Source organism: Chelonoidis abingdonii, chromosome 11 (assembly GCF_003597395.2).
Source record: "Chelonoidis abingdonii isolate Lonesome George chromosome 11, CheloAbing_2.0, whole genome shotgun sequence".
Lineage (NCBI taxonomy): Eukaryota > Metazoa > Chordata > Testudines > Testudinidae > Chelonoidis > Chelonoidis abingdonii.
In genome coordinates this window covers 45,709,746-45,731,410 of record NC_133779.1, presented here as the reverse complement: position 1 = coordinate 45,731,410, position 21,665 = coordinate 45,709,746, and the positions used below count along the sequence as shown (strand labels likewise).

The 21,665-nt window shown below is 50.4% G+C and overlaps 2 protein-coding genes across 4 annotated transcripts in view; both read right to left on the bottom strand.

Annotated features, from left to right (window-relative positions):
- ILF2 (interleukin enhancer binding factor 2) overlaps window positions 1-21,665 on the bottom strand; it is a 270,325-nt gene that overhangs the window by 47,238 nt on the left and 201,422 nt on the right. The gene's annotated exons all lie outside the window — the stretch shown is intronic.
- Window positions 462-14,309, bottom strand: LOC116832739 (peptidoglycan recognition protein 3-like). 3 transcript variants are annotated; one of them, XM_075071039.1, is made up of 6 exons: window positions 14,242-14,309; window positions 6,690-6,757; window positions 4,491-4,588; window positions 3,694-3,904; window positions 2,594-2,712; window positions 462-1,899 (listed from the first exon to the last, which is right to left on the bottom strand). In XM_075071039.1, exons 3-6 carry the CDS (start codon window positions 4,537-4,539, stop codon window positions 1,721-1,723), a joined length of 558 nt encoding a protein of 185 aa, XP_074927140.1. In that variant the 5' UTR covers window positions 4,540-4,588; window positions 6,690-6,757; window positions 14,242-14,309; the 3' UTR covers window positions 462-1,720. The 3 variants fall into 3 exon arrangements, with proteins under 3 accessions (XP_074927140.1, XP_074927141.1, XP_074927139.1); XM_075071040.1 differs by lacking the exon at window positions 14,242-14,309 and adding an exon at window positions 14,110-14,226; XM_075071038.1 differs by lacking the exon at window positions 14,242-14,309 and having other exon boundaries at window positions 6,690-6,934.

The window sequence follows — 21,665 nt, the reverse complement described above, 5'->3', positions numbered from 1 at the left end:
AGGTCCCTCCCTCTCCACTCCCCTCCTCCAAGGACACTAGGGGAGTGATTAAGAACTGGTTCAGAGGCAAACAATAGCACCCTGAACCTACCCCAGAGAAGAGAAAGCGCGAGACCCAGCAGAACAGTATCGGCAATTTGCCACAGAAAATGTTGGCTGGGAGGGGGGCACTGCCCCAGATTTTGGAGGTGTTTCCATCTGGACGGTTGGCTTATTGTAAACACAGGTGCACTTTTTGCAAACTTCAGATTCAGGTTTGGATTCTACCCCCTCTTTCCTCTCTCCTCACCGCGCAGCCAGAATTCAGGCACATTTCATTTAGGGTAGGGGAGGCAATCTATGGCACATGGGCCGAAGGCGGCACGTGAGCTGATTTTCAGTGGCACTCACACTGCCCGGGTCCTGGCCACCGGTCCGGGGGGCTCTGTATTTTAATTTAAATTTAAATGAAGCTTCTGAAACATTTTTAAAACCTTATTTACTTCACATACAACAACACTTTAGTTCTATATTAAAGACTTAGCCAAAGAGACCTTCTAAAAACGTTAAAATGTATTACTGGCACACAAAATCTTACATTAGAGTGACTAAATGAAGACTCAGCACAGCACTTCTGAAAGGTTGCCGACCCCTGATTTAGGGTGATGAGGCAGCAAGTGTGAAAAATTGGGACAGGGACCTGGGGGTAATAGGAGCCTATATAAGACAAAGCTCCAAATATCAGGACTGTCCCTATACAATCGGGACATCTGGTCACCCTAGTTTCATTGGAGCTGAAGCATTTGTGCAGGGAGCAGGGACATGATCAGGGTTTTACGAGGATGGACTTCTGGAGGCCAGTGAGGACAAGAGGCTGCTGACTTCACGGATTAGCTACAGAATCAAATATGGGAGAACATCGGAGTCACAAACACCTCGGGCATGGAGCGTGTTCGTCACTCTGAGCAAAACCTTCTGGCTGCTCTTTCAAAACTTTGCAACTGAACATTGACTTAACACAGCTTAGAAGCTTTGCTATGCAGAAGATGCTTTTAAAATGCTACTTTCTCTTTATTTTTTTAGTAGTTTACGTTTAATTCAGGACTGTGATTGCGTCCTTCCAGTTCCAACTGAGGTGTGTGGGTAACTGGTGACTTCATAACTCTGGTGTTTTAACTCTGAGGTTCGTTCTACTGTAAAACCTTTGCAGGAGAATGAGGCCACTTTCTCCCCTGCAGCGAGATACGCTTGGTGCAAGGTGTCAAGGACAGTCAGGAGCCAGTTATCTCCCTTGAATTCTCAGGCTGTCCCAGACCCAGCCTTGACATAAATTAGAGCAGTCTAGGGGCTGCTCTAATTAACCGCAGCTGGCTCTGGTCTCTAAGGGCCAGATTTTTAAAATATTTAGGTACCTAGGAGGATTTTCAAAACCAACAAGGTGCCTAAAACACGTTGAAATCAATGGGTTTCAGGTGCCTGAGCAGTCAGCAGAAGAATTTGCTCTGTCTGACACCAGGTCAGAATTTCAACGGGGGGGGGACTCTCAACTGGCTGGATGCAGCCACATTGCTTCCCCCGTGCATTGCTCAGCAGACAGAACTGGGGCTGAGAATCCAACCCGAAACATTTACGAGTCAAACTATCTTTCTATATATCCTAAGCACATGAAAAGAGACAGATTCCTCGGCCAGCATCCTCGACTTTCAACACCCACACGCATCCTTCACCAGGCTGGTGGCGCTCAGTGTTTATAATGCGGCCACGTCTTGAGGACCTCGCGGATGGGCTGCCCGGGAGAAACGGTATTGCTGATGTCCCCATGCGCCATGAGGAGGTAGTCAGAAGACAAGTAGCCATTCTTAACAGCGAAGTGGAGCAGGTGCTTCAAAGCTTTCCAGGCTGCTGCGTTGGGAGACCTTCCTGAAAGAGACCAGGAAGCGATTTGGCTCAGAGAACCTGCCTGGCTTCACCTCCTGGGGGCTGACTCGGGATAGGCTCCAGGAATCAATATAATTTTTTCTGAGCAGGTGCCCAGGAGAGAGATGGGGAAGATGGACCGTGGAGACCTGTGCAAGGCTGCTGCACATCAGCTTGGGTTCACTTCACCAAGAGGCCAGTGAAATATAAGAAGTGTAATCACCAGCCAGCTCCCCCATCCCACTCACCCACCCACCCACCCCCCACAAGTGATGCAGAGGGCTATGGGTGGGTCATGGGGAGAAGGTCTGGAGTGCAGGACACGCGCCAAGCTGACAGAAGGGACCAAACGGACAGATATCCTGGGGCCTATAAGAAAGCTGCCCTCACCCCAGCGATGTCCTGTCCCTTTTGGCTTGTGGCTCTCTGTGTTTGTACAGCACCTTGCACAATGGGTGGGGAGTTCACCTCTCATGTGTTAGGCCTGATGCTCTCTCCCAGCATGGGGCTGAACTTGACCTATGGCTGGGAGATCCTCAGATCAAAAGCTCTGCCCCGGCCTCCCATCAATTCCTGTAAAATGCCCAGATCGATTCAATAAAATCTCCATAGCCACTCGGAGCATCCAACTTTTGCAGGGACCCCTATCGCCAAGTCTCAGAGCCAGGGGAAAATGGGAGCCAAGAAAGTTGCTTACCTGTAAAGTCGCCGATAAAGGCAATGCCCAGAGAGATGTCATTGTAACCATAAGTGTGGGCGCCTTCTGTATTCCAGCCTCTGCCTTCGTACACCTTCCCATCCTCACCAATCAGGAAGCTGTAGGGTTGGGAAAGGAAACGTTTCTAATCCAAAATTTGCCATCAGTTCTACAGCTGAGGTTTCTACTCCAAGGCTGCCTAGAGAGCCGGACTCTAACTGCCATTCGTTTTAACCAGAATTGTACCTGTATCCCGCTGCCACCTGTCACCCTGCTGTCACTGAGATCCAAACAGCAAAAGCAGGTTTGGAACGTCGCAGCTTAAATCCACAGCACAGGCAGATTTGCGGGTAAGGATCGGAAAAGCAGAGCCAGGTGAAAGTTTCTGAACATTTTGTGAATAGAAATGTCATCATTTTCATCGAAATGCAGAGGGGATTTTCTACCTACCCTAGTGCTGCTGGGAATTTTCCTGACAGTTGAGATATTTTGACACTATTTTGAAATTCTGAAATGTCAACAAAAAATTAAAAATATTGGATAAGTCCCACTTGTTTGTTTGCATTCCCCAGCTGTGCAGGGTGGAACATTCATTTTCTTTGCAAGTGTTTTCTGGATGGGAAGGGGGAATCTTTATTCTTGAGGGTAGCTCCAAAGCTTTTGTTAAATAACAAAAACCTTAAATGGGTTGACTCCTTTGTTATAGATTCATGGTGATTAGTTAAAAAAAATAAGACCAACATTCCCCAAGTTGGAAGCCTCCAGTAGCTTATTTAGCTGCCTAAACATGGACTTAGATGCCTTATTCTAGGCTTTCAGATTTGAAAACATTGGCTTATGTTATTCAGATTTCTCCTGCTTTTTCTTCAGCTCTTGACCAGAATCAGCCTGAGGGAAAAGCAAAAGCTATCGCATGAAGCTGGTTATGTGCGTTAGCTACACTACTGAGCACGTGCGAATCGGACCTATCTTAGAGCCTGATCCTGCAAAGGCTTTAAGCCTGTGGGTGACTTCATGCACATGAGTAATCGCTTGATGCTAGTGCACGGGCGTATGCTGCCCCTGGATCAGGGCCCAGAGAATGTACTTTTGCCTCTTACTTGTAGGCAATGTTGCACCAGCCGTTGTTGTTCATGTGGTAATGCTGGATATTCACCATCTGTTGGTTGCATTCAGCACCCGTTTTGCAGCTGCTGCCGGCTGTTTGGAGGATAATGACGTATCTAGTCTGCACTGCCTTGAGAGGCGAAGAGCACTTGGCGGGTTGGCCGCCCCATTTGCCTGGGGTGACAATGTGAAGGCAGAGAAACCCTGGAGGGAAAGAGAGAAAGATGAACTAAAGGGATGCGGCCTCCATCAGCCTCAGGCTGTGTTACTGCCTGGGCCGGTAGGGCTCTCTGAACACCCCGGCACGCTGTAGCCAGATAGTTTCAATGTCCACTGGATAATCCTGTCTTGGGGCCTCTATGTGGAACCCATGTGTAAATGCTGAGTGGCCCAAGTACCAATTCTTGGGATTCAGTCTTGAAGGTTCCTTTGCTTCCTCCAATTCCCTGACATAAAACCCCGCTATAAATTACTGACTTTTCAGTGACTGTCACTACCAATAAGTTTAAGACACCCCTAATAGCCTTCCTAATTGCTACATTCTGGGCAGCTTCTCCTTTGTATAACTTTGTGCCACGTACCCGGCTGACCAGACCTGCATTGCTACATTACCATTCTTGCTTTAGATGAGGAGAAACCGAGGGCGGTGAAGTGACTTGGTCTCAGTCAAACACCGAGAAACTGGTAGAGACAAGAACAGAACACACTTCTGCTGGCTCCCACTCCAACGTTCTGCCTGCCCACACCAAGTCCCTGAAAGAACTGTGGGTAAGATAAACCCTGGACTCACCCCATGAGACAGCACACAGAGCACAGAGGAACACAGCCAGCCTGAGCATCCTGTGGAGCCTTCAGTTAAAATCTCCAAGCAAGAAGCACGACAAGGACCTGGGAACAAATATTGTACTTTACATCAGGAGAAAAAAACGTCTAGTGCTCCAAGGAGCAAAATCAATGCAGGGAAAGAAACTGACAAACGATGAAGTCTAAAACACAGAGCCATGTTGTCAGCGGCGTGGCTGGATCGACATCAGCGGAGTTACACCAGGGATGGATTTCTCCCTCTTGCGTTTTGCCTCCGATCGTAACCTAGAATTCGGGTGTGCATGGAGAGGCAGCTCAAGGCCCAGGCTTCACTTCCACCTTCCAAACAGGGCTTGAGTGATGCAAGGACCTTCTGCCCTCTAGGAGAATTTCCCCAAGTTCCCAAGCCAATGCAAGTGAGATTATAGCTAGCGATAATAATGCTGATGTTTGTGATTTGCTGTATGGACCAGAGGTACCTACGGGCGTCCAAAGACATAAGATGTGACAAACGTTCATGGCAACAGGACCTAGGTATATTCCTGGGGCTAGAGAAGAAAACAACTCTATCAACCCAACAGTCTTCCTGTGGGCAAGCAACCAACCCACATGCCCACCTCCATTACAGTGGAAACAAACATCTCTTCAGTCTGGCTTGGCAGGATGCTGAGAACGCACCAGGACACAGTTTGGAATGCTCGCTATTACTGGTATTACGGTAGCACCCACAGGCTCTCCAGCGATCATCAGGAACCTGCTGTGCTAGGAGCTGGTCAAACCCATAGGAAAACACAGTCCCTGCCCTTGGGCCCTGCTTTATAAAGGTATTTAGGGGTTCTCAGCTCCGCATTGCGACACCTCCTTGACTTCAGAGCTTTCAACAGCCCGCCAAAAACATTAGAAAAACAATTTGGGGGAGATTTGCAAAATGTCAGAGTTGTTTGTGTTTAGTGGGGCCCAACTTCCTGATTCTCTGGCTCATCCTCCCAGCCCTGCCTTATTTCATTCCTCCTGCTGGTGACTCAGGCCCTCCCCACCCAGTCGTTACCATGGCATGACAGCATTTGTAATGCGTTTATCCTTCCCCCCGCCCCCGTCGCGAGGCCGGACAGGGCTCTTAGCTCCATTGCCCAGAAGAGGAAGTGAGGCCCAGAAAGACTAAGTGACTTGCCCCAGGTCATGCAGTAAATCTGTGTCAGAGCAGGGAGCTGGACTAGGGTCCCCTAAGTCCTAGGCTTCCCCTCTAACCATTGCACTCTCCTTCCTAGCCAGCTCCTGAAAGAAACCCACACACTCCTCTGGTAGCAGCTCCTAGGCAGGGAGCCGGGACGGGGGGTTTCCACAAGCCACTGCCCACAGACACCGCCCCTGCAGCTCCCGGGAACTGCGGCCAATGGGAGCTGCGGAGCTTGGGGTGGGGGCAGCACGTGGAGACACACCCCAAAGCTGCCTTAGCCCCACTGCACTGCCAGTGATAGCGGTAGCGGCTGGGGTCTTCCATGTCAACCAAACGGAATTTTTTGACCCAAAAAAAATTTCAGAAAATTCTGGCCCAGTTCTACCCCTGTTCCCAGGAGACTCTGCCTCGGTTCAAACACCAGTTCCAGTCCTCCAGAGCAGACTTCTCGTCACGAGACCCGGCCAGCAGTCTGACACTTACAGGGCATGAGCCTGTGTTCTGGGGGGGGTTGTGGCACCCCAGATAAAATCCTGAAGCCCAGAGTAAATAGGCAGCCAGAGGAGTTTGCAGTGGGAAGATGAACCTGTCTCCCAGGAGCTCGAGTCCCCAGAAATTTGGGCCTTCCCCATGTTCTTAAACACCTGCAGCAACTTTCTGACTCTCAGCAAGGTAGACAGAGGACTCAGTAGCTGGGGCAATTGTAACCAACTGTACTTAGGCGGACAGCAGGGAATGAGCCCTTGTGACCGGCAAGAGTTCAAAGCATCAGACACTGCAGCTTCACTGGCTCCTAAGTTCTTACATGCACCGGCCACTAGAGGGGACAGAGGCCTCCCTCTGGCCTGGGTTATTACACAGATATACCACAGGAGCCCGTGCCCGCTGCAGTCTGAACGGCTCCATCACTTGCGACAGCAACCCTGAGACTTGGACAGAAAGAGTGGGGTGGAAATGCCAAAGCAAAACGAAGAGCAAGAGAGCAGTGAAAAAGCATCTAGTATTTACCTGGGTCTCGCTCGAACTCCCCGAGTCTTCGCTCTGCAGGCACAGAGGGACGTGTCTCTTTTTATTGGCTGGGGACGTGAGGGAGAAAAGAGATGTTGAAACGGCACTGGAAGGAAAAAGTCTCTTGGCCGGGAAATTGTGCATTGTGTTTCAAGAGAGAAGGGTGAGAGCTGGCAAGTGCACACATCTCGAAACACCGGCTTTGCCGTGGGTGTGGACCATGATGTCACGGAACGGAGGACAGAAGGGGGTTTTCTGTCTGGAACAGAAACAATGAAATGCCAGTCAGTGCAAGGAGCTATATTTATCCTTGAAAAAATGGGATATTTGGGAAGCTTTTATGAGAAAAACTCCTTCAAAGACAAGAAGAAAAATTCTGTTATTTTACCTGCTCAGTAAAAGCATCCATGAGGGAGTGTAAGAAAACACTGAGAGATTTGATAGCATCAGGAAACAAAGAAATTCTAATGGCCCCTGGATCTTCATAAGCCTTTTAGTGCAATTGGTCTTTAGAAACACCCCCCAGATGCAGTCACTTTTACCCAACTGCACTTCCCAAAGATTTGAGATTCTCCAGCACATTGCATCCATTTTGGCCAAGGTAACGCCGCTGAGTGGGGGCTCAGCCCATCATTAATTAAGGTTCCCATCACTGCCCCCTTCCGGGGAATCCCCATTTTACTGGTTTGCAGGAATACGGTCACAAATCTAGCTCTGAGCTGGGTTCAGGCTGGTGGCCCAGAGTAAAAGACTCCAGGGTTGTTTCCTGGTTCGCTGAGCCTGCAACAGGACCCGTTGTGGCAAGCGGCTGCCAGGGCCCATCACCCTCCCAGCTATGCCGGTCTGCCTGAGCCACTCCTACTGCCAGACCGCGGAGCTTTAAGCCGCTCCCTGATCCCACCAGCTCGGCCCCCTGCCAGTCTCTTGGTACAGAACACAGCAGTCTGAGGGCTGCTCTAAACTGCACTGATTGCCCACTAACGCAGCCAGAGATCACTGAGGCGCAGGGGTGCCCTGGCCCACCTCCCTTTCCTCAGCACTGGCAGCCAGAAGGGGTTAACGTAGGTGACACCAGGAGAGTTAGCACAGGCAGGTTCCTGGAGGCAGGGCGCATCCTCCACTGGTGGGACCTGGCCCTTCCTGCTCAAGAACAGAGAGGGCTCCATTGGGCTCGGGTGGCCAGACATGATAGGGACCGTCCCAGTATTAGGGGGTTTGTCTTATATCGGATCCTATTTCCCCCTCCCCCACCCCAATTTTTCACACTTGCTCTCTGGTCTAGTGTAAGGGAGGCCAAAAGGGCTCGGGATAGGACCTATAGGCCCTGATCAAAGGACCTGCACAAGTGAGAAGCGTTAACATTTCACTTACGAGTCACGCTGCGCTCAGCGCATCAGGCCCCGTGGCAAAGCTATAGAGGGAGGCCCTCTGCCAAGCCCAGCCATGGCTGCATCTCACCACCAGGCGGCAGAGGAAACTTACATTAGTTGCCTTCTCCAACAGGCTGGCACCACCCACCCCCAAGCCTGTCCTGCGTCAGTCCCGTCCCGTTCGTAGCACTGCACTGGGAAATGAGCCAGGGCTGGGGCCGAGGCTGAAACCAGTAACGTTTTCTCCCCTTGCAGTCATGTTCTTCTCAGTGGCAATAGGATAATTCATTAAAAGCAGCACTTCACACAACAGTAATAAAGGCAGAAGAAGGAGAAAGAGGGGGGCTGTATAATAATCCACAGGCTGTTAATGGCATGTCTACCCAGCGCACTGAACCGGGGCCTGTGGACAGGGTGTTTCTAAACCCATACTCAAGCATCTGCCCTGTGCTGACTTAGAACTGGTGCGGACAAGGGGAACCCGAAGGGAGTCCAATTGCTGGACCCAGGTCTGTGCTGATGTGTCCACATCACCGCACAGCCCTTCTGACTCAGGTCTACACTTCAGTTGTGTCCACCCTGCCGAGTGACAGGGCTCGGACTCAAATCACAGCCATGCTCGGGCTCTGACCCACCCCCTGGCAGGTCCAAGGACCCTGGTTCCTGAGTCCTCGCTGACCCAAGACTGATTTGTTTTTGGACAGAAGTGGGACTTGGGCTCAAACCAGAGTCAGAGCCTGGCCTGAGTGTGCTGTGTAGACATGGCCAGTGGTGAGAGGCAGTTTAAGGGAAGCATTCACCAAGAGGGCCTGGCCTGGTCCTGCGCGGTGGATAAACAGAGGCCTTCAGACTCCAGGGCCAGACCACCAGCACCGTGCAGCAGCCATCACTTCATTTTCCAAATAACGTGGGAAAAGACCCCAGGGCGGCGAGCATGGGGTTGTTCCCAGAAGGATTCCCGTGGCCCAGGGCTCAGGAAGCAGTTATTTCTGAAGAGCACTTTTCTTTGTACTTGTTAAGGATGCTGTTGGCTTGAAACTCGTACAATAGGAACAAGCTACAGAGCTAACCGAGATGCACGCGGGAGACAATTCCGATTTGCCATGGTGTCAAAATCTGGGGGTGTCTCCTGTTTGCCTAGAAATGTCTTATAACCGCTTGCTCGGCGTCCACCTTGGGACGGTTTCTCCATTGTTTGAGTAAGTGGACGAAGACAAATCAGATCCTAAAAGAGAACTGGATAAATTCATGGTGGTTAAGTCCATAAATGGCTATTAGCCAGGATAGGTAAGGAATGGTGTCCCTAGCCTCTGTTTGTCAGGGGGTGGAGATGGATGGCAGGAGAGAGATCACTTGATCATTGCCTTTTAGGTTCACTCCCTCTGGAGCACTTGGCGTTGGCTACTGTCAGTAGACAGGATACTGGGCTGGATGAACCTTTGGTCTGACCTAGTATGGCCATTCTTATGTTCTTAGGATGGGACTGGTGTCCGGACCACATCTATTAGGGAGGACAATCGTTTGAGTTTGGGGCAGGGGTTGGTATGTGCATTGGCTTCAGGCTAAGCAGAGACAGCAGTATGCTGATGTGGCAAGTGAAGGACCAGGCCTGGGTGCCCCAGAGCTCAGTGCCGCAGGGGCATTCTGACACTCTCCAGGAAGGAGCTCAAACGACCCATTGTGGAGGAACTGGCGAACTCCTTGCAGGCCAGCATGGTCCAGCAGCTTCATGGCAGGGTGGAGGGGTGGATGGCAGCATTGCTTCACTCAGGGTCGAGCAGCATGGCTCTGTTGGCATCGAGTTACACCAGCTCAACACCTGACCCAAAGACCAGGGGCCAGCATCTGCTCCCAGTGGCAGTGGTGTCATTCCAGAGTCAAGTATCAGAGGGGCAGCCGTGTTAGTCTGGATCTGTAAAAGCAGCAGAGAATCCTGTGGCACCTTATAGACTAACAGACGTAGTACATGCATCCGACGCAGTGGGTATTCACCCACGAAAGCTCATGCTCCAAAACGTCTGTTAGTCTATAAGGTGCCACAGGATTCTTTGCTGCTACTCCAGAGTCACTCTGCTTAAGTCAGTGGGGTTATTCTAGATTTACAATGATGTAAATGAGAGTAGAATTTGGCCCTTTGCCTGCACTGGGGGTGTTGCAGGCCTGATTTGCACCCATGTAAGTGAGATGAGACTCACGCTCTAAAAGGCCACACTATGCACCCTTTTCTACCCCTGGAGGGACCTCTCAGAACCACACAAGGAGCTTCCTGCCCAGTTCTGCCCAGGGCTGAACACACTGCAGCCCTACTGACTTCAAGGCACTCAGCACCCTGCAGGATTTGGCCCTCCATTGCTGTAGGCAGGGAAAGGCAATGGCGGGTCTGACTCTCTGTAGCCCAGCACTTCACACGGTCAAAGCGGGACTGAAACCTTACCAGGCAGTGGTGAGGTGGGCCTGGGGTCTCTGTGATTTATTGACCTGATCCAAACACCACTGAAGGTTGGGAAAAATCTGAATCCATGTTCGCATCCAAGCTGCACACCCCCGACTGACAACTGAGGCTTTATGACACCCTGGCAAGCCATGGCACTGTTATAAGGCCCATTTTATAGGTGGGGAAACTAAGGCATGGAGCCATTAAAGTGACTTGCTCAGAAGCAGCACAGAAAACCAGAGCCAGGTATAGAAACCAGCTGTTCTGAGGCTCAGGTCTGTGACCTTAACCACAGAACCACCCTTCCCTCCACAGCTGTGCACTCCCATAGCATGGAGCGAAGGAGGAGAGTGCCTTCCTGACCCTACCTGGATCTCTGTTCATGCCCTGAAGCATGAGGGCTGGTGACTCACATTTTTTATTCCAGCAGATGCTGGTCTCATGATTCTGGTGGACATCGAATCTATTTCCGAATGGGGCGAGGCGACATTCCTCGATGGTCCCCTGTGGCAATGAACTTCATGGGATAATTGCGCAGTGTGTAAAAGACTCCTTATTTTTATCATCTGCTAATGTCATCAGCTTCCCGCTAAGGGACGTGTGTGCGTGCGTTGTTCTGCTGCCATGTAGGTCGGGGAGGCGGGGGGAGGGGCTGAGCACTTTCCTACTCTGCACTGAAGGAATCAAGAATGGTGACAAGACACAACGAGGGCCTGATTCTGAGTTACACTCCCTGTAAGCCACTGCGGCACGAAAAAACAGCCTTAAAGTGGCTGGAAGTTCCCTTGAGCAGGGGGCCTCAGCAGCCCACCCTGCTCACTGCCGCTGGCCTGGGGAAGGGATCAGGGCCATGGCCTGGGAGAACCAGCGCACAACTTAGATCAGCATTAAGGCTGCTCTAACTGACCCGAGGAGCCAGGCATGGCCTTGGGCCAAAGCTAATCCCACACACACACACATCCTGCCCCAAGGGCTGGAACCAGCTAGCAGATTTGGGTCCCTGGCGTGCTGTTCACCTCAGATCAGAAGCCCAGAGTGACCACAGCAGTGACGGATGGGGTAGAGGCTACACGAGGAGGAGTTTGGAATAGGCTGAAAGCTGACGGTTACCTCAGGGGATGGATGCATGCAGCCAGCCGGCCTTTCCTCTGACACTCGTCAGCCCCTGGGCTCCAGATGTACCCGCAGGGCCAGGTGCTGTTCTGACACCTGTGCACCTCCTTCACCCCCGTGAAGTTCATGCATCTTATGCCATGTCAGACAGTGTCAAAAGCCTGACAGAAATCCATGTCTACAGCTTCCCCTAGGCCGGTCACCCTGTCAAAGAAGCAAACGTAGGCAGGCATAGGCTGATCTGTTCTTGCTAAATCCAGGCTGCCTGCTCCTTGGCACCATAAACGGATTGTCTAATAATGCACCGGGCTCCTAAGTACCGGCACAATCCACAATACGCTTCCCTTGCAGGCTCATTCTGGTTCTAGCACAGTATTTGCCACTCCCCATTGCGACACTCCTGCGTCCCAGAACACGCTCGCTCTCTCTGAGGTAAGCCAGGCTGATCATTGCAAAGTTGGGCCCTCTGGGCATGTGCGTTTCGATGGATTCTTGAGGCCCGGGGGAAATCATAGAATCACGGGGTTAGAAGGGACCACAAGGGCCATCGGGTCTAAGCCCCTATCAGTGACATCCATGGGGCTACACCAATCTATCCCAACTGAGAATCAGGCCCCCTGGATTCCCAGCCTAGTGGAACTGTCCATTCCAACCTCCTGCATAAGATAAGGCACAGAACTGACCCAGGGATCCCGATCCTTTGTGGTTGAACTAGAGGGTGCGTGTACATCTAAAGGTGTCTGCATCCTCTGGGGAGGGCACCAGTATGACCCTGATGTTCTCCCCTCATTCCCCCTTGTCCTCCCCGGCAACACACACACATACCCCGACCTACCTTATATGGGAGGTGGTCTTCCACCCCGCTCCCGTACTCAGGTATCTTCTTCCAGGGGCTAACCAAGCATCCAAACAGGGGACTCGCACTAGAGGAGGTGGAGGTAACAGGCCTGTGTGCGTCTCCCCACCTGCCCAAAGAATTAACCCCCTCCGGGCCTGCTGCAGAAAAGCAGAGCTGCAAGGGAAGGGAAATGGCTGGGGTGGGGAGGGGAAGGCTTCCAAAGCATTTTGTTGCTTCCCTGAACCTAATCTGCAGGGGCCTGACTTTTCGGAGGCACTCAGGAGCTGGCACTTGGAGCAGTGGGTGCTCAGCACACCTTTGAAACCCAGGCCCAAAGCTTTAGGGGTGTTCCCTGCAAGCGTTCTACCCCAGAGGAGTTCTGGTTCATCAGCACCCTGTAGAGTAACTGTCTGGTGCAGGTCGATGGCCATACAAGGTCGCAGAACTGGTAGCTCCCTTGTCTTGTTGCTTTCAAGGTGGCAAAGTCTACTCCGTGCTGTTACAGAACTGGCGCCCCGTGGGGCTGGAAGGGACCTCGAGAAGTTTGCTGGCCAAGTCAATCAACCTAGATCAGCCTTGACAGGGGACTGTCCAACCTGTCCTGAAAAACCTCCAGTGATGGGGATTCCGCCCCCTGGTCGCCTGTTCCAGAGCGTAGCCCCCTTACGCTAGTGTGACTGGATCTTGCTGTGCATCAGGCCTGCTCCTCAGACTGACAACATAAAGGCGCTGGCATGCCTGCCAAAGCCCCTGCCTAGGGCAGGGGGTGGTCTTGTGGGTAAGGTGTTGGCCTCGGTCTGTGGACACCAGGTTCTATTCCCAAACCTGTCACAGGCAAATCACTCCATCTTGCTGGGCCTCAGTTTCCTGTGAAATAGAGTCCCCTGGGGATGCTGTGAGAGTGCAGCTAGTCTGGGGAAGTTGGAGCCCCATAAGAAATTAAACAAAGCCGGCCTGCATTCCTGGAAAGATTCACCTTTGCTGAAACCACGTCTAATTCGGGAAGCAGTTATTTCAAACCCACCGTGCAGCATTCCTCACCCTTCTAGATTCGGCAGGCCCCTTCTTGCCTGGGGGTACTGGGCCCCACTGAGGAATGCTGAGCCACCAGAACGTGGATGGTCGGGTTTTAACGAGGCCTCGTTTGGACAGTCCCCCAGGGCAGTGGTGCAAGAGACATAACCCCTGTGCACACTGCCCAGTGCCCCAGCAGCGCAGGGAACACCCCTCCAGCCCAGTACAGGAGATAACGGCCAATCTGCAAACCTCACGGCGAGTTACACCGAGCAAAGGGTGCAGGACCGAGACCTCCTATGGCAAATGAGATACTGGGCTTAGGTTCAGCCCTGGGTTATGCCAATGCAACCCCTGGTACTAGGTCCCTGGCAGGAATGGTGGGGAGGCTCCCACTGCAGCAGGGGAGAGTGAAGAACGAAGCATGCATGGCACAGAGCAGACTGGAGAGGGGACAACTGAGTGCGTCTGCCCCCCTCCACTTGGCACAGCTCCTCTGCCCTCCAACCCCACAGGCACGAATGCTGCCCACTCCCAGCCCAGCATCATCCCTGAATGAGGCAGGGGTGGAAAGACTGTCCAGCCCAGGAGGTGAATGCCCCTGGTGCCCAGCCAGCCTTGAACCTTGCACTGGGATCAGTGTATCCCCACCTTGCCTTTCCTGCATTGGGAGCAGGATCTGGGATGGAGAACCGCTGATCTAGCCCAGGAGCAGCTCTGATTCAGCAGGGCCCTGCCTGCCTCCGATGGATCAGGAAGCAGCGTGATTGTCTCTTTCCTCACCATGTCGGTCTAACAGCCCAGGATGACGCAACGCGGCTCCATCGCCCGGAGTCCTGTAGGGATGCAACAGTCTGGTTCCATTAGCAAACATCCGATTGTGTCAGCCTCCTGAAACTTCTCCTTTCTGGTTGCTCCTCGGCCACACCGTGGGGGAACAGCCTCGTCGGGCCAATGGGGGAGAAGGCACTGGATGCCCCAACTGCAGGACCTTGGTTGAGTATAGGCCTCGGGCTGTCCTCTCTGCCCTGCGTGGGGGTGGGGAGAAGGCCACATGCCAGGGCCAGGGTTTGCCAAAGGGTTCATTGCCGTGGGGGCTGAGCTCTTTGGAAAACCTGACTCCCCCAGTGGGCTTCTCTTCGCAGTGTTAGCTCAAGTGTCGCCCCCATCCGACTCCCATCCACACCCCAACACAGCTTCACTCCAGACTAGCAGTGCCTTGAACCTGAGCTGGCCAACCCGGCAGGGGGAGCAGCCCGCAGCTAACTCTGCTGCAAAGCCAGAGCCAAAAACCTCTCCCTCCTCAGCTAATCAGTCTGAAGTAGTGAGGCTGCCTGGCCACTCCCCAGCTGCTATGGAACTTCTCACTTGAGCTGCTGTGTCAAAGGCTGGTGCAGGCTGCTTAGCTGGTAGCAGGTGGATCTTCTCAAGAGCCGGGCAGCAGGGGAGGATAAAAGCTTAGTTGTTTGCTTCCTAACAGGGGAGTGGTTCTGCTTTAGCAGGGCTTTGCTGAGAGTGGCTTTTTCCAGCCCGTCCCTGCAGGCTATGTAATTGGGCTGGTGGTTTTAAGGTTATGATTGGAATTAATAAGGCCAGGCAATTCACATTACATAGAAGGGTGTTTCTGTGGCTCTTCTCAGAAACAGGCTAAGCCATTGGGCTGCCAGGAGCTGGAAAGCAGCTCTGATCTCAGTAACCACAGGGCTGCAATGGCTTTTTTCTTTGGCTGCAAAGCAGAGATTCTTAGGGGAGCCTAGTTCAGGTTTGATTCTTCCCAGAATAAAAGATCAAGGAAGGTTTTTTACTCTCTAGACTTGCAGAAGAAAGAGCACTGGACAGCCAGGAGCACAAACAGCTGGCAGACAAAAGGGTGACATTGATTTCCAAGCATGAGGGTCAGGCACCACTGAAGCTCAGGAGCCCCAAGCTAACCCAAGCTCACAGAAAGCAGCCCGCACTGTGCTTAGATGGAGATAGCATTTACTCCAGGCTGGTGTACTGAGGGGGTGATATTTTGCCCTGTTGGCGTTCTTTCCCGTGTGCTTGATTTGGGGTAATCTCCCCTACTCAGGAGGAAGCCAGGTCCATCGTATGCAGCCTAAACACACTAACACTACAGGCTGCACGTAGCAAATTCTACCAAGGCTGGGATTTTCCACATTACAAGAAAAGGCACAAACTTTCCACCCAGCCGACCTTTCAGCTTAGAAGAAGGGCGCAGGGAATCCCTATGGGAGCATGAGAAAAGTGGGGGTCTGCAGGAGGCTGTGCTGAGCTGAACCCAAGGTGCTGTCTCTGCAGAGCCTCCGAGATTTAAAGGTGCAGGCCCTAGGAAATAAAAGCACATCATGTTACATAGCTAAACACACATGCTGCGTGGTAAGAACGGCCAGAGCTCACATTCACAGTTCGGGCCTGAATGAGAAGTTGGCAGCGCTCCGGCTATTGGCAAAGAAAGGGACGTGCTGTGGGTCTCATTAGTCGCAGGATTCCTGCCTCTAGTGAGGATTTTAACTTGTGCTTCAGTCTTCTGCTGCCCCAAAGCACTGTAAATGACATTGCTGCAGAGGGGGAGCAGAGATGTGGAGAATTTGTCCTTGTCCCTTTCATCTTGGTGCCCTTAAAACAAGCTGCAGCCCTTTGACATACAGACAGAATTATGTGGTAGGAGGCCAAGGTGTTTTGCCAAAAAAAAATTGGGATGTAAAAGGGCTTTTTGGAGGAAAAAAGGCAGAAATGTTCATGGGGGGAAAACTGCATTTTTGTCAATTGGGGGGTTGTTTAAAAAAACTAATAGATTTCAATTTTGAACTGAGGGAGAAGATCAGTTTTCGATTTTTCAATGAAAATCCAAAAACTTTCCATGGAAAATTTAAACACACACAAAATTTGAGCTCTGTTGAAATTTTTAGGGAGGAGAAATTAGGATCATTTCCCTAGCAGCTGTGCGTGAAAGCTGAGGAATAGCTTCATTCTTAGCCTGTGATCCAGGATAGAATCAGCCAAGATAGAAAACGGCTTTTAGTCCACTCCCAGTAACCATGGCAGATTTGCTTTCTTGGAAGATTGATAGGAATTCAGAGCACTTCTGCCGTCTACCCCCTTCCCTTGTCGGTTTAGATTAAGGCTTTGGGACTGTGTTGTTTGGGACAGGCCTTGTGGGTACAGACAATAGGACCCCCCTTAGTTAGGTCCATTTGGGGCCCCAGGGAGGCCACAGCCCTGCTGCCTCCTCAGGGCTCCCCTCCATTTTCCAGCCAGCTTCCAAAAACTCCCCAACCCCCTCCAGCCCCTCCTCTCTGGGCTTTGTCCGTTTTCCAGGCCAGGAGGTCACCTGATCTCTCTGTCTCCAACACCTTTAGCACCCCCTTGCAGGGGGGAAAGGCCCGGGCCATTAGTTGCCAGGAGACAGAGGGTCGGCCAGAGCTGAGGCCCCCCCCAGTATTCAGAGGGAACATTAAAACCAGTCCCACTTCATCACAGAGTGCAACTCTTAAAATCATGGGAGCCATTCTCGAGTTTTCTGAACTAATGATTTGTCGGCGGAGACAGAAGAGGGAAATGTGGGTTGAAACAAACAAGGCCGGATCCTCAGCTAGTGCAAACCACAAAATTCCATGGAAGTCAATGGGCCTTCATCCATGTGCATCAGCGGAGAATCTGGCCCCCATTACTGCCCGACGCTGCAGCAGTAGCTCAGGCATGTGGGGATGAGGGTGATTTACATCCTGGTTTCTGCAGGGACACCTAACTCGCAGACAAGTTATGTGACTGGAATTCAGCTTTTACAGTGCAAAGAGACAGTTCCACGACTTGTGCACCTCACTGGGCACTTAAGTGGTGCACATGTGATCTGCACAGGGGGCATTTCACCACCTGAGTGGAAGTTTCACAGGAACCTGTGGGATTTAGGTGTCCAAACCCCATTAATTCTGTTAGGCTCCTTTGACAATCCTGGTCAGAATGATTTAGACCCCCTATTCTGCAAAGATTTATGTGCATGCTTAAATTATGCAGGTGCTTAACTCAAAATAGGTGAGTAGCTCTGTTGAGTTAGGGGTCTGCAATGTGCCTGAACCTTTGCAGGATCTCAGTCTCTGCCTTGCAGATGAGCTGCTGAGTTTATATCATAAGCTATTAATGAAATTAACTCCTTGGAGCTTATTTTTCTTCTGAAATAATGCAGACACTCAAAGCAGGTGATGCAGTGTCCTGGGCAGGGTAAAGCCATTCAAATCTTTTCAAAGTGAAATAAAAGAGCTGGGCTGATTGTTCTTCAGATGTGGTTTTAGAAAGCAGTGCAAGCTGAGAACAAACCCCCCAGAATGTTACCGGATTCTTTCAAATCCTGACCAGGTTGGAATTTGCCTCAAAGGCTGCAAGCAATCACATTCAGCTCTCAGTAGGGATAATCACATCCAGCACACTTCAGATGTCACAATCCACTCTGAAGAAAGCTGGAGCAACCTGTTTAGCAAGAGTGAGGTTAGCAAGGGGCCGTTTTATGGCAATCTCAGACTTTGCTTCAGAGTTGTTGCTTCTGGTACCTTTGTGGCAAGTTTCTTAACAGGAATTGTCGGAAAGCTGGTCAGTTGCACCATCTCACGTAGCCTTGGGAAATTGTAACTGTTTTGAGTTTTTTAGATGCAAAAGATTTGCATGGTTGTGGCCAGAATGTATTTCTTAAGGGGAGAGCTAACCAAGAGAGGTCCTTTCATGGATGCATAGCTACACCTGGAGCCCCTAGGCATTTCCAGCCAGGTATTTTTAAAAATGGCAAGTGATTTGGAATGTCTGTTTTCTAGGACCCGATTTTTAGAGGTGCTGAGCACCTGTAGCTCCTACTGACTTCAGTTAGAACTGGAGGAGCACAGTCCCAGGCCTAATGTCTCACTTTGGGATCTGAAAACCGGATGCACCCAAAATCAGCAGCATCTGGAAAATGCCAGACTAGTGGGTCCATCTATCCTGATAGCCTGTCTCTGTCAGTGGCCAGCACCAGCTGCTTCAGGGAAAGGTGCAAGAAATGTTGCAGGAATGGGTTAACCTACCCCTAGGGAAGTTTTCTTCCTGACCCCATTAGTTAGAGGTTGGTTTATGCTCTGAAGCATGAGGGTGTATTTCCCTTTCAACACTGATTACTTTTCATCCCTTTCTGTTATAATTCTGAATATTCTTATTATCCAGATAACAGTCCAATCCTTTCTGGAATTCCCCCAACAGTGACCACTGTGATAAGGCAAAATTCTGCACCCGTTAGAGGGCTGTAAGTGCTACATCCATAGAATGCATACAATGTGGTACAGACTAATATATGTGTATTTGAATGGGGAGTTTTGCTTAACACCAGAAGATGGGAAATGGATCAATGAAACCTGAAGACCCTCACTTCTAATAGGCAACTCACTTTAACAGCGTGCCTGTGATTTCTCCTTCTGTTTTTGTCTTGTTTTAAAGACTAGCCTCTACTAAGAGAACAATATTTTTGTTAGTTTCACAGGTGAATGCTTAAGACAACTGCAACATTCTTCTATGCACGGACTGCATTGTAAAGGGTATTGGCCAGATCCTCAGCCACTGTAAATCAGTGTTGCTCCAGAGACAGCAGTAGAGTTAGGATGAAGGACTATGTGACTCTACATAAGTTCTTTGGGGAAGGGAGAATGTTTCCATACCTATTTGCGAAATTCTCAGTGAGGCCTGGATCTTGAGTTGGTACTTCCATAATGGTTCATTGTCAAATGAGGAGGACAGATCAAGGGAGGTCCCTTCTCAATATCCTCATTAATGACTTGGGTGTTGGAGTGGAGAGTATACTTACAAATTTGTAGATGTCACCACGCTGGGAGGGGTTGCAAGCACTTTGGAGGACAGGGTTAGAATTCAAAACAATCCTGCTGAATTGGAGAATTGGTCTGAAATGAACAAAAACAGGTGCGAAGGAAGAAGGAAAAATCAAACGCACCCATTCCAAATGGGGGGAAATCGTCTGGGCAGCAATACTGCAGAAAAGGATCTGGGGGATTATGGTGAATCACAAACTGGATATGAGTCAACAGTGTGATGCTATTGCAAAAAGGACAAATGTCATGCTGGGATGTGTTAACAAGAGGGTCATAAGACCCAGGAGGTAACTGTTGTGCTTTGCTCACCACTGGTGAGGCCTCAGCTGGAGTCCTGTTCTAGAAAGACATGAACAAACTGGGAAGTCCAGATGTGAGCAATAAAAATGTGTCAGAGGTCTAGAAAACATGACCTCTGAGGAAAGGCCAAAGAACTGGGGCACAGTGCCTAGAGAACAGGAGGTTGATGGACACATGATAACACTCTTCCAGTATTTAAATGGTTGTTTTAAAGAGAACAGTGGTCAATTACTCTCCATGTCCAATGAGGGAGGACAAAAGATATCAGCTTAGTTTGCAGCAGGAGTGATTCAGGTTAGATGTTAGGAAAAGCTTTCCAACAGCAAGGCGAGCTAAGCACTGGACCAGGGCGCCTTGGGAGGTCATGGAATCCCCATCCCTGGAAGTTTTTAATAGCAAGTTAGCTGAACACCTGTCAGGGATGGTCTAGGGTATATTTAATCCTGCCTCCGCATGGGAAGATGGACTAGGTGACATCTTGAGCTCCCTTCCTGCTCTTCGTTTCTAGGATTTGATGATTCAATCATGCAAATAACAAGCAGAGTAATTCATCGTCTTTAATCCTAATAAAGACAGCAGGACTTGCCACTATGGAGTTCTGTGTTCCCACAAAACTTTTCTTTCACCTGTTTCTCTTTTGAATAGTTTCCCTTTAGCGTTTTACTACATTAAAATGAAGAACATCAGAATGGCCAGCCTGGGTCAGATCAGTTGTCCAGCTGGCCCAGTAACCTGTCTGCTGTGAGTGCCTAGCGCCAGATGCTTCAGAGGGAATGAATAGAACAAGGCAATTTTGACTGATCCATCCCCTCTTGTCAAGCTCCAGCTTCTGGCAGTCAGAGGTTTAGGGACACCCAGTGCTTAGGGTCGCGTCCCTGACCATCTTGGCTAATAACCATTGATGGATCAATCCTCCATGAACTTATCTACTTCTCTTTTCAACCCTGTTACACTTTTTGGCCTTCGCAACATCCCCTGGCAATGAGTTCCACAGGTTGACTGTGGGTTGTGTGAAGAAATATTTCTTTTTGTTTGCTTGAAACCTGCTGCCTATTAATTTCCTTCCTTACTCATGCTCTCTATACCAGTCATAAATCTCTATCATATCCTCCCGTAGTCATCTCTTTTCAAAGATGAACAGTCCTGGTCTTTTCCACCTCTCTTCATATGGAAGCTGGTCCATACCCCTGATCATTTTTGTTGCCCTTCTCTGCACCTTTTCCAATTCTAACATTGCTTTTTTGAGAAGGGGCAGCCAGAACTGCAGGCAGTGTTCACTACGTGGCGTCCCATGGATTTAGATAGTGGCACTATAATATTTTCTGTTTCATTATTTATCCTTTTGCTATTGGTTCCTAACATTCTGTCTGCTTTTTTGACTGGAGGCAGTTCTTGGGGGGAAGGCGTGGGGTGAGGGTCAGGAGATCTGAGTTCAATCCTAGCTCCACCGCAGACACCAAGTGGGACCTCAGACAAGTCAATTGATCTCTCTGTGCCTCAGTTCCCCGTCAGTACAAAGGAGATAATAACCCATCCTTTGCTGTCTTCATTGCGTGAGTTCTCTGGGGCAGGGCCTGTCCCGTACTATCGAGTGCCCGGCAGCATGAATCGTAGCTAGAGAGTACTGAGGGCCAGATCCAGGAAGGTATTTAGGCTCCTGATTTCTGAGCCTTAGGTGCTAGCATAATAAATCGTGATCATGTAATTAAAGCCCTGGTCTAATGAATGTGGGTGCAGCTGCCGGGGGAGTGTGAGCAGTGCTGTATGTCTGGACAGATTCAATGGCTGCAGATAAATCACATATTCAGATTTGAGCCTAGGCTATTGCTGTTCATTAGTTACATGATGGGAGGAGGTCGTTATTTACAGTGTGGTTTCTCAGGAAGCGCTAATGTGGCTGAGAGGAGAATTACTGCTGCATTTCTGGGGTTATTGCTTGTATTAGGGAACAGCCTAATGCTCTGTGTGAATGCAGGGCCCTTGTCATAAATGGATAGGTAAGGTAAGGGTTAAGTTTCTTTTACCTGGAAAGGGTAACCAAACACCTGACCAGAGGACCAATCA